At 44.6% G+C, this 12,694-nt stretch overlaps 1 protein-coding gene across 4 annotated transcripts in view; it reads left to right on the forward strand.

Moving 5' to 3' along the window:
• The window catches only part of LOC106589122 (protein FAM91A1), a 94,720-nt gene extending 82,248 nt beyond the window's left edge, over nucleotides 1–12,472 (forward strand). For 3 of the 4 annotated variants that reach the window (XM_045709877.1, XM_045709879.1, XM_045709880.1), the window contains 3 exons: nucleotides 3,912–4,038; nucleotides 4,319–4,388; nucleotides 9,630–12,472. In XM_045709877.1, the coding sequence (XP_045565833.1) occupies nucleotides 3,912–4,038; nucleotides 4,319–4,388; nucleotides 9,630–9,818 (386 nt within the window). In that variant the 3' untranslated portion in view covers nucleotides 9,819–12,472. The remainder of the gene's footprint in view (nucleotides 1–3,911; nucleotides 4,039–4,318; nucleotides 4,389–9,629) is intronic. The other variant, XM_045709878.1, reaches the window with a different exon arrangement.
• Nucleotides 12,473–12,694: the final 222 nt, after the last annotated feature.

Raw genomic sequence — 12,694 nt, forward strand, 5'->3', positions numbered from 1 at the left:
GTGTTGATACCCCATTCTGAGTAGTATGATAGTGATAGTGTTGATACCCCATTCTGAGTAGTGTGATAGTGTTGATACCCCATTCTGAGTAGTGTGATAGTGATAGTGTTGATACCCCATTCTGAGTAGTATGATAGTGATAGTGTGGATACCCCATTCTGAGTAGTATGATAGTGATAGTGTTGATACCCCATTCTGAGTAGTGTGATAGTGTTGATACCCCATTCTGAGTAGTGTGATAGTGATAGTGTTGATACCCCATTCTGAGTAGTGTATTAGTGATAGTGTTGATACCCCATTCTGAGTAGTATGATAGTGATTGTGTGGATACCCCATTCTGAGTAGTATGATAGTGTTCATACCCCATTCTGAGTAGTGTGATAGTGATAGTGTTGATACCCCATTCTGAGTAGTGTGATACTGTTGATACCCCATTCTGAGTAGTATGATAGTGTTGATACCCCATTCTGAGTAGTATGATAGTGATAGTGTTGATACCCCATTCTGAGTAGTGTGATAGTGATAGTGTTGATACCCCATTCTGAGTAGTGTGATAGTGTTGATACCCCATTCTGAGTAGTGTGATAGTGTTGATACCCCATTCTGAGTAGTATGATAGTGATAGTGTTGATACCCCATTCTGAGTAATATGATAGCGATAGTGTTGATACCCCATTCTGAGTAGTATGATAGTGATAGTGTTGATACCCCATTCTGAGTAGTATGATAGTGTTGATACCCGATTCTGAGTAGTGTGATAGGGATAGTGTTGATACCCCATTCTGAGTAGTGAGATAGTGATAGTGTGGATACCCCATTCTGAGTAGTGTGATAGGGATAGTGTGGATACCCCATTCAGAGTAGTGTGATAGTGTGGATACCCCATTATGAGTAGTGTGATAGTGTTGATACCCCATTCTGAGTAGTATGATAGTGATAGTGGTGATACCCCATTCTGAGTAGTATGATAGTGTTGATACCCCATTTTGAGTGGTGTGATAGTGATAGTGTGGATACCGCATTCTGAGTAGTGTGATAGTGTTGATACCCCATTCTGAGTAGTGTGATAGTGATAGTGGTGATACCCCATTCTGAGTAGAATGATAGTGATAGTGTTGATACCCCATTCTGAGTAGTGTGATAGTGTGTATACCCCATTCTGAGTAGTGTGATAGTGTGTATACCCCATTCTGAGTAGTGTGATAGTGTTGATACCCCATTCTGAGTAGTATGATAGTGATCGTGTTGATACCCCATTCTGAGTAGTGTGATCGTGTGGATACCCCATTCTGAGTAGTGTGATAGTGATAGTGTTGATACCCCATTCTGAGTAGTATGATAGTGATAGTGTTGATACCCCATTCTGAGTAGTGTGATAGTGTTGATACCCCATTCTGAGTAGTGTGATAGTGATAGTGTGGATACCCCATTCTGAGTAGTGTGATAGTGTGGATACACCATTCTGAGTAGTGTGATAGTGTGGATACCCCATTCTGAGTAGTGTGATAGTGTTGATACCCCATTCTGAGTAGTATGATAGTGATCGTGTTGATACCCCATTCTGAGTAGTGTGATAGTGATCGTGTGGATACCCCATTCTGAGTAGTGTGATAGTGTGGATACCCCATTCTGAGTAGTGTGATAGTGTTCATACCTCATTCTGAGTAGTGTGATAGTGATAGTGTGGATACCCCATTCTGAGTAGTGTGATAGTGATAGTGTGGATACCCCATTCTGAGTAGTGTGATAGTGATAGTGTGGATACTCCATTCTGAGTAGTGTGATAGTGTGGATACCCCATTCTGAGTAGTATGATAGTGATAGTGTGGATACCCCATTCTGAGTAGTGTGATAGTGATAGTGTAGATACCCCATTCTGTGTAGTATGATAGTGATAGTGTTGATACCCCATTCTGAGTAGTATGATAGTGATAGTATTGATACCCCATTCTGAGTAGTGTGATAGTGTTGATACCCCATTCTGAGTAGTGTGGTAGTGTTGATACCCCATTCTGAGTAGTGTGATAGTGTTGATACCCCATTCTGAGTAGTATGATAGTGATAGTGTTGATACCCCATTCTGAGTAGTATGATAGTGATAGTGTTGATACCCCATTCTGAGTAGTGTGATAGTGATAGTGTTGATACCCCATTCTGAGTAGTATGATAGTGATAGTGTTGATACCCCATTCTGAGTAGTGTGATAGTGATAGTGTTGATACCCCATTCTGAGTAGTGTGATAGTGTGATAGTGTGGATACCCCATTCTGAGTAGTATGATAGTGTTGATACCCCATTCTGAGTAGTGTGATAGTGATAGTGTTGATACCCCATTCTGAGTAGTGTGATAGTGTTGATACCCCATTCTGAGTAGTATGATAGTGTTGATACCCCATTCTGAGTAGTATGATAGTGTTGATACCCCATTCTGAGTAGTGTGATAGTGTTGATACCCCATTCTGAGTAGTGTGATAGTGTTGATACCCCATTCTGAGTAGTATGATAGTGATAGTGTTGATACCCCATTCTGAGTAGTATGATAGTGTTAGTGTGGATACCCCATTCTGAGTAGTGTGATAGTGATAGTGTTGATTCCCCATTCTGAGTAGTGTGATAGTGATAGTGTTGATACCCCATTCTGAGTAGTGTGATAGTGTGATAGTGTTGATACCCCATTCTGAGTAGTGTGATAGTGTGATAGTGTTGATACCCCATTCTGAGTAGTATGATAGTGATAGTGTTGATACCCTATTCTGAGTAGTGTGATAGTGATAGTGTGGATACCCCATTCTGAGTAGTGTGATAGTGTTGATACCCCATTCTGAGTAGTGTGATAGTGTTGATACCCCATTCTGAGTAGTATGATAGTGATAGTGTTGATACCCCATTCTGAGTAGTTTGATAGTGATAGTGTTGATACCCCATTCTGAGTAGTTTGATAGTGATAGTGTTGATACCCCATTCTGAGTAGTATGATAGTGATGGTGTTGATACCCCATTCTGAGTAGTGTGATAGTGTGGATACCCCATTCTGAGTAGTATGATAGTGATAGTGTTGATACCCCATTCTGAGTAGTATGATAGTGATGGTGTGGATACCCCATTCTGAGTAGTGTGATAGTGATAGTGATAGTGTGGATACCCCATTCTGAGTAGTGTGATAGTGTGGATACCCCATTCTGAGTAGTGTGATAGTGATAGTGATAGTGTGGATACCCCATTCTGAGTAGCATGATAGTGATAGTGTTGATACCCCATTCTGAGTAGTGTGATAGTGTTGATACCCCATTCTGAGTAGTATGATAGTGATAGTGTTGATACCCCATTCTGAGTAGTGTGATAGTGATAGTGTTGATACCCCATTCTGAGTAGTGTGATAGTGTGATAGTGTTGATACCCCATTCTGAGTATAGTGATAGTGTTGATACCCCATTCTGAGTAGTGTGATAGTGATAGTGTTGATACCCCATTCTGAGTAGTGTGATAGTGATAGTGTTGATACCCCATTCTGAGTAGTGTGATAGGTGGATATTAGTCTCTTTGGAAGAGTTTTTGACTGCGTTCTGATTCTCTACCCTTCTCCAGAAGTGTACACTCGTGCATTTAAAAGCCTTGGATTAATGCAAGTTTGGCTGGAGGGAGTTTCCAACCTATTCCTGACACCATTCCATTTCTTTTAAATGGGGGAGAGCACGACTGCACACTCGTCTGTGTTACTGTGAGGTTATGTCAAATGGGAATTTCCATCCTTGGCATAGACCATAAAGTTGTATTTGAAATATTATTATACTCTCGCTTTCCATTCTGTATGACTTCTCTCTCCTCTCTGTGTCCCCGTTTGATGACGTCATTATGCTCCCCTTGCCCGTTTGATGATGTCATGTTTTGTACCCCCCCCCCCCCCTTTGCAGCAGCGCTGTTGACAGAAGATGAGTGGGTTCCTCTAGAGCTGTGCTTTGGAATGCCCCTCTTTAGCTCCGAGCTCAACCGCAAAATTTGCCGAAAGATCGCCTCTCACGGCCTCTGTAGCAAAGACAGGTACTGAGTTTGTTTTAATGTCTTGGGTGGGAAAGGGAAAAAGTGTTTCATAAGCATTTATAAGCGGTCCTTTGTAGCTCAGTTGGTATAGTATGGCGATGTTAACTTCAGGGTAGTAGGTTTGATTCCCTGGACCGCTCATAGGTAAAATACATGCACGCACGACTATAAGTCGCTAAGGATAAAACCGCCTGCTAAATGGCATATATTTTATCATTATTTACTACTATTATTATTTTTTAAGAACGTAAGTTGACGGTGTAATTGTTTGTCGTTTCAGCCTTCAAGACTTACTTCATTCCAGCCGGAAACTATCGTTAAAGGTTCTGAGTTTTGTTCAGTCATTCCAGGTAAAAAGTCTCTCTGTGTGTTCTGTACCTATTGTATTCTGCCTCATTGCCACTTGAAGAGTGCTCCTATCAAAACCAGCCAGTCGCATAATGACAATCAGAACACTTTGTTTCCCTTTGAAATAACACTCAAGTCTAGACAGACATCCCTCACATTAAAAAAAAATAAGTATTGCTGGTTTCATTTACTTCCATGTTCTGTACCTCACCCAGCCAATAACCCTGATAGGAATGGTCTGTATTCGGGCCTGGCCATCAGAGTGATCTGTTATGATATGACTGGTCTGTATTCGGTCCTGGCCATCAGAGTGATCTGTAATGATATGACTGGTCTGTATTCGGTCCTGGCCATCAGAGTGATCTGTTATGATATGACTGGTCTGTATTCGGTCCTGGCCATCAGAGTGATATGTAATGATATGACTGGTCTGTATTCGGTCCTGGCCATCAGAGTGATCTGTAATGATATGACTGGTCTGTATTAGGGCCTGGCCATCAGAGTGATATGTAATGATATGACTGGTCTGTATTCGGTCCTGGCCATCAGAGTGATCTGTAATGATATGACTGGTCTGTATTAGGGCCTGGCCATCAGAGTGATCTGTAATGATATGACTGGTCTGTATTAGGGCCTGGCCATCAGAGTGATATGTAATGATATGACTGGTCTGTATTCGGTCCTGGCCATCAGAGTGATCTGTAATGATATGACTGGTCTGTATTCGGGCCTGGCCATCAGAGTGATCTGTTATGATATGACTGGTCTGTATTAGGGCCTGGCCATCAGAGTGATATGTAATGATATGACTGGTCTGTATTCGGTCCTGGCCATCAGAGTGATCTGTAATGATATGACTGGTCTGTATTAATATGAAGGATAGATGGGAACCATTCCAGAGACATGAGATTCATAGGCTGCTGTCCTAATGGCACTCTATGGGCCCTGATAGGCTGCTGTCCTAATGGCACTCTATGGGCCCTGATAGGCTGCTGTCCTAATGGCACCCTATGGGCCCTGATAGGCTGCTGTCCTAATGGCACCCTATGGGCCCTGATAGGCTGCTGCTGTCCTAATGGCACTCTATGGGCCCTGATAGGCTGCTGTCCTAATGGCACCCTATTGGCCCTGATAGGGTGCCATTAGGACAGCTGCCTATGGGCCCTGATAGGCTGCTGTCCTAATGGCACTCTATGGGCCGTGATAGGCTGCTGTCCTAATGGCACTCTATGGGCCCTGATAGGCTGCTGTCCTAATGGCACTCTATGGGCCCTGATAGGCTGCTGTCCTAATGGCACCCTATGGGCCCTGATAGGCTGCTGCTGTCCTAATGGCACTCTATGGGCCCTGATAGGCTGCTGTCCTGATGGCACCCTATGGGCCCTGATAGGCTGCTGTCCTAATGGCACTCTATTGCCCCTGATAGGCTGCTGTCCTAATGGCACCCTATGGCCCCTGATAGGCTGCTGTCCTAATGGCACCCTATTGGCCCTGATAGGCTGCTGTCCTAATGGCACCCTATTGGCCCTGATAGGGTGCCATTAGGACAGCTGCCTATGGGCCCTGATAGGCTGCTGTCCTAATGGCACCCTATGGGCCCTGATAGGCTGCTGTCCTGATGGCACCCTATGGGCCCTGATAGGCTGCTGTCCTGATGGCACCCTATGGCCCCTGATAGGCTGCTGTCCTAATGGCACCCTATGGGCCCTGATAGGCTGCTGTCCTAATGGCACTCTATGGGCCCTGATAGGCTGCTGTCCTGATGGCACCCTATGGGCCCTGATAGGCTGCTGTCCTAATGGCACCCTATGGCCCTGCTCAAAGGTAGTGCACTATATACGTAGGGAATAGGGTGCCTGGTCAAGGTAGTGCCCTATATAGGGAATAGGGTGCCTGGTCAAGGTAGTGCACTATATAGGGAATAGGGTGCCTGGTCAAGGTAGTGCACTATATAGGGAATAGGGTGCCTGGTCAAGGTAGTGCACTATATAGGGAATAGGGTGCCTGGTCAAGGTAGTGCACTATATAGGGAATAGGGTGCCCGGTCAAGGTAGTGCACTATATAGGGAATAGGGTGCCTGGTCAAGGTAGTGCACTATATAGGGAATAGGGTGCCTGGTCAAGGTAGTGCACTATATAGGGAATAGGGTGCCTGGTCAAGGTAGTGCACTATATAGGGAATAGGGTGCCCGGTCAAGGTAGTGCACTATATAGGGAATAGGGTGCCTGGTCAAGGTAGTGCACTATATAGGGAATAGGGAGCCTGGTCAAGGTAGTGCACTATATAGGGAATAGGGTGCCTGGTCAAGGTAGTGCACTATATAGGGAATAGGGTGCCTGGTCAAGGTAGTGCACTATATAGGGAATAGGGTGCCCGGTCAAGGTAGTGCACTATATATGGAATAGGGTGCCCGGTCAAGGTAGTGCACTATATAGGGAATAGGGTGCCTGGTCAAGGTAGTGCACTATATAGGGAATAGGGAGCCTGGTCAAGGTAGTGCACTATATAGGGAATAGGGTGCCTGGTCAAGGTAGTGCACTATATAGGGAATAGGGTGCCTGGTCAAGGTAGTGCACTATATAGGGAATAGGGTGCCTGGTCAAGGTAGTGCACTATATAGGGAATAGGGTGCCATTAGGGATGGCCAAATGTAGATTTCCGTCTAAACAGACATACTCCAAAGTAACTACATGATTCTGACATGCAAACACTTAGTATATTTGGAAAGAAGAGATTATGAGGAAATTATCAGTAGATAGATAGGAATTACATAGTTCAGAATACACAAGATCAAGCACACACAAAATAACCATTTTTTTTTTTGTATTTTATATTTTGAAAGCCGTCTTTCATTAACAAGTTATAAGTGAATTATTGATGTCCAGAACTGGAAACACATCAGATGGCTTCCACACCTTGTGAACTATATCAGGGGGAAAAATGGGATTGATAGACCTGACAACTAGAAATGGGATCGATAGACCTGACAACTAGAAATGGGATCGATAGACCTGACAACTAGAAATGGGATCGATAGACCTGACAACTAGAAATGGGATTGATAGACCTGACAACTAGAAATGGGATTGATAGACCTAACAACTAGAAATGGGATTGATAGACCTGACAACTAGAAATGGGATTGATAGACCTGACAACTAGAAATGGGATTGACAGACCTGACAACTAGAAATGGGATCGATAGACCTGACAACTAGAAATGGGATTGATAGACCTGACAACTAGAAATGGGATCGATAGACCTGACAACTAGAAATGGGATCGATAGACCTGACAACTAGAAATGGGATTGATAGACCTGACAACTAGAAATGGGATTGATAGACCTAACAACTCTACAACATTATGGTGGTGTTGGGAGAACAGGGGACAACACCAACCTCTCTACAACATTGTGGTGGTGTTGGGAGACATACAGGGGACAACACCAACCTCTCTACAACATTGTGGTGGTGTTGGGAGACATACAGGGGACAACACCAACCTCTCTACAACATTATGGTGGTGTTGGGAGACATACAGTTGAAGTCGGAAGTTTACATACACTTAGGTTGAAGTCATTAAAACTTGTTTTTCAACCACTCCACAAGACCCACTGGTTGATGCTTATTTATAAAACCCTCTTAGGCCTCACTCCCCCCTATCTGAGATATCTACTGCAGCCTTCATCCTCCACATACAACACCCGTTCACTCCCCCCTATCTGAGATATCTACTGCAGCCCTCATCCTCCACATACAACACCCGTTCTGCCAGTCACATTCTGTTAAAGGTCCCCAAAGCAAAGTCCCTGGGTCGCTCCTCTTTTCAGTTCGCTGCAGCTAGCGACTGGAACCAGCTGCAAAAAACACTCAAACTGGACAGTTTTATCTCAATCTCTTAAGTCAAAGACACAATCATGGACACTCTTACTGACAGTTGTGGCTGCTTCACGTGATGTATTGTTGTCTCTACCTTCTTGCCCTTTGTGCTGTTGTCTGTGTACCATGTTTTGTGCTGCTACCATATTGTGTTTCTACCATGTTGTGCTGCTACCATGTTGTGCTGCTACCATGTTGTGCTTCTACCATGTTGTGTTTCTACCATGTTGTGCTTCTACCATGTTGTGCTTCTACCATGTTGTGCTTCTACCATGTTTTGTGCTTCTACCATGTTGTGTTGCTACCATGTTGTGTTGCTACCATGTTGTGTTGCTACCATGTTGTGTTTCTACCATGTTGTGTTGCAACCATGCTGTGTTGTCATGTGTTGCAACCATGCTGTGTTGTCATGTGTTGCTACCAAGCTGTGTTGTCATGTGTTGCTACCAAGCTGTGTTGTCATGTGTTGCTACCAAACTGTGTTGTCATGTGTTGCTACCAAGCTGTGTTGTCATGTGTTGCTACCAAGCTGTGTTGTCATGTGTTGCTACCAAGCTGTGTTGTCATGTGTTGCTACCAAGCTGTGTTGTCATGTGTTGCTGCCATGCTGTGTTGTCATGTGTTGCTGCCATGCTGTGTTGTCATGTGTTGCTGCCATGCTGTGTTGTCATGTGTTGCTGCCATGCTGTGTTGTCATGTGTTGCTGCCATGCTGTGTTGTCATGTGTTGCTGCCATGCTGTGTTGTCATGTGTTGCTACCAAGCTGTGTTGTCATGTGTTGCTGCCATGCTGTGTTGTCATGTGTTGCTGCCATGCTGTGTTGTCATGTGTTGCTGCCATGCTGTGTTGTCATGTGTTGCTGCCATGCTGTGTTGTCATGTGTTGCTGCCATGCTGTGTTGTCATGTGTTGCTGCCATGCTGTGTTGTTGTCTTAGGTCTCTCTTTATGTAGTGTTGTGTTGCTGCCATGCTGTGTTGTTGTCTTAGGTCTCTCTTTATGTAGTGTTGTCTCTCTTGTCGTGATGTGTGTTTTGTCCTTTTTTTAAATCCCAGTCCCCGTCCCCGCAGGAGGCCTTTTGCCTGTTGGTAGGCCGTCATTGTAATTAAGAATTTGTTCTTAACTGACTTGCCAAGTTAAATAAAGGTTAAATAAAACAATATAAAAATAAACATCAAAGTACCTGGGTACACAACAGAAAAGGTTATTAAATGTTTCCCAACTGTAAATTTAAATTAGAATTTCATATTGGACAATTCCTGCCCTTTCAATCCATTTTCTTTCCGCTTGGTGCCTAATGAACACGACCCTGTACTGTATTATTCACAAATGACCTTTGACCCCTGACCTGTGTGTCCTTTAGGATGGCAGCCAGGGTCAGCCCGACCCTGACAGTGGAGTGTCTGGTCCTCTCAGCCAGCCCCCGGCCGAGTCTGGTGTTCCGCTGCCCGCTCTCAACCTCATCTTCAAGGATGGACAGTTGAGGGAGTGGAGTGGACGAGCACCTCCACCCCTCCACATCTCAGCCCTGCAGAAAGACCAGTCCTTATAGACCCCTCCACATTATAGACCTCTCCACATCTCAGCCCTGCAGAAAGACCAGTCCTTATAGACCCCTCCACATCTCAGCCCTGCAGAAAGACCAGTCCTGATAGACCCCTCCACATCTCAGCCCTGCAGAAAGACCAGTCCTTATAGACCCCCCTCCACATCTCAGCCCTGCAGAAAGACCAGTCCTTATAGACCCCTCCACATTGTAGACCTCTCCACATCTCAGCCCTGCAGAAAGACCAGTCCTTATAGACCCCTCCACATCTCAGCCCTGCAGACAGACCAGTCCTTATAGACCCCTCCACATCTCGCCCTGCAGAAAGACCAGTCCTTATAGACCCCTCCACATCTCAGCCCTGCAGAAAGACCAGTCCTTATAGACCCCTCCACATTGTAGACCTCTCCACATCTCAGCCCTGCAGAAAGACCAGTCCTTATAGACCCTCCTTATCTCAGCCCTGCAGAAAGACCAGTCCTTGTAGACCCCTCCACATCTCAGCCCTGCAGAAAGACCAGTCCTGATAGACCCCTCCACATCTCAGCCCTGCAGAAAGACCAGTCCTTATAGACCCCTCCACATCTCAGCCCTGCAGAAAGACCAGTCCTTATAGACCCCTCCACATCTCAGCCCTGCAGAAAGACCAGTCCTTATAGACCCCTCCACATCTCAGCCCTGCAGAAAGACCAGTCCTGATAGACCCCTCCACATCTCAGCCCTGCAGAAAGACCAGTCCTTCTAGACCCCTCCACATCTCAGCCCTGCAGAAAGACCAGTCCTTATAGACCCCTCCACATCTCAGCCCTGCAGAAAGACCAGTCCTTATAGACCCCTCCACATCTCAGCCCTGCAGAAAGACCAACGTTTTTTGCCACCTTAAGTACGTGTTTCTGATGGACTTTCCCTCTTCCTCATATTGTCCTATGATCAGAACCAACCCCTCCTCTTCCTCATATTGTCCTATGATCAGAACCAACCCCTCCTCTTCCTCATATTGTCCTATGATCAGAACCAACCCCTCCTCTTCCTCATATTGTCCTATGATCAGAACCAACCCCTCCTCTTCCTCATATTGTCCTAGGATCAGAACCAACCCAACCCCTCCTCCTCTTCCTCATATTGTCCTAGGATCAGAACCAACCCAACCCTGCATGATACCACTGCACTAAATATTTCTGAAAATACTTTGTCATTAACGTGTTGTTGCTTTCATGATAAAATGTGGGGTCTTTAAATGGCACGGTGAGGCTAGCGTGGTGCTCTTCTCTCCTATAGCCTATGGATCATATAGCATGTTGACCCAAAAACCTGTTCTGTTTTAATCCATGTTTACCTTCACCCATGGTGGTATTGTTGTTGCTCGTGATGATTCCCAGAGGTGCAGTTGGCTTTAGGTCATCCTTGGATCAGAAGAGAGCTTGACCTGAGCTTGTCTTTTTTTGTAAAGAAAACCAATACTATTTGAACCCAGATCTGCTTGGGTTATCCAGACAACACCAAAGCCTGGACCTAGTCCCTCACAGAGAAGAACCATATTAGAGTCTAACGTGTTCTATCTATCACACTGTTTATTCATAGTGGAAGTTTTTCCCTGTCAGAATCTGTCATGATCCTTCGAGAATAGAGTACACTTCATATTACACTTAGTAGTATTCAGTAGTACACTCAGTAGTACACTCAGTAGTACACTTAGTAGTACACTCAGTAGTATAATCAGTAGTACACTTAGTAGTACACTCAGTAGTACACTTAGCATTACACTCAGTAGTACACTCAGTAGTACACTCAGTAGTACACTCAGTAGTACACTCAGTAGTACACATAGTAGTACACTCAGTAGTACACTTAGCATTACACTTAGTAGTACACTTAGCATTACACTTAGTAGTACACTCAGTAGTACACTCAGTAGTACACTTAGTAGTACACTTAGTAGTACACTCAGTAGTACACTCAGTGATCCATCCGTGTTCTCTTTTCCTTTTTATTTACATGGAAGGGTTCAGTCCCCATTTCCACCCTATAGTGGTTGTTTTATTTACATGGAAGGGTTCAGTCCCCATTTCCACCCTATAGTGGTTGTTTTATTTACATGGAAGGGTTCAGTCCCCATTTCCACCCTATAGTGGTTGTTTTATTTACATGGAAGGGTTCAGTCCCCATTTCCACCCTATAGTGGTTGTTTTATTTACATGGAAGGGTTCAGTCCCCATTTCCACCCCATAGTGGTTGTTTTATTTACATGGAAGGGTTCAGTCCCCATTTCCACCCTATAGTGGTTGTTTTATTTACATGGAAGGGTTCAGTCCCCATTTCCACCCTATAGTGGTTGTTTTATTTACATGGAAGGGTTCAGTCCCCATTTCCACCCCATAGTGGTTGTTTTATTTACATGGAAGGGTTCAGTCCCTATTCCACCCCATAGTGGTCGTTTTATTTACATGGAAGGGTTCAGTCCCCATTTCCACCCCATAGTGGTCGTTTTATTTACATGGAAGGGTTCAGTCCCCATTTCCACCCCATAGTGGTCGTTTTATTTACATGGAAGGGTTCAGTCCCCATTTCCACCCCATAGTGGTTGTTTATCGTTGTTGATGACAATGATGAGTGTGTAGAGACCATTGTGTGTGTTACACCATCACCTCATCAACCTACCCAATACCTCCTGCTATTACTAACCTCTACCCTCCATAACTAGCCTCCTATCGATGGATTGATCTATTATTGATCTCTACCCTCCATAACTAGTCTCCTATCGATGGATTGATCTATTATTGATCTCTACCCTCCATAACTAGCCTCCTATCGATGGATTGATCTATTATTGATCTCTACCCTCCATAACTAGTCTCCTATCGATGGATTGATCTATTATTGAT

The sequence above is a fragment of the Salmo salar genome, chromosome ssa27 (genome assembly GCF_905237065.1).
Source record: "Salmo salar chromosome ssa27, Ssal_v3.1, whole genome shotgun sequence".
Taxonomy (NCBI): domain Eukaryota; kingdom Metazoa; phylum Chordata; class Actinopteri; order Salmoniformes; family Salmonidae; genus Salmo; species Salmo salar.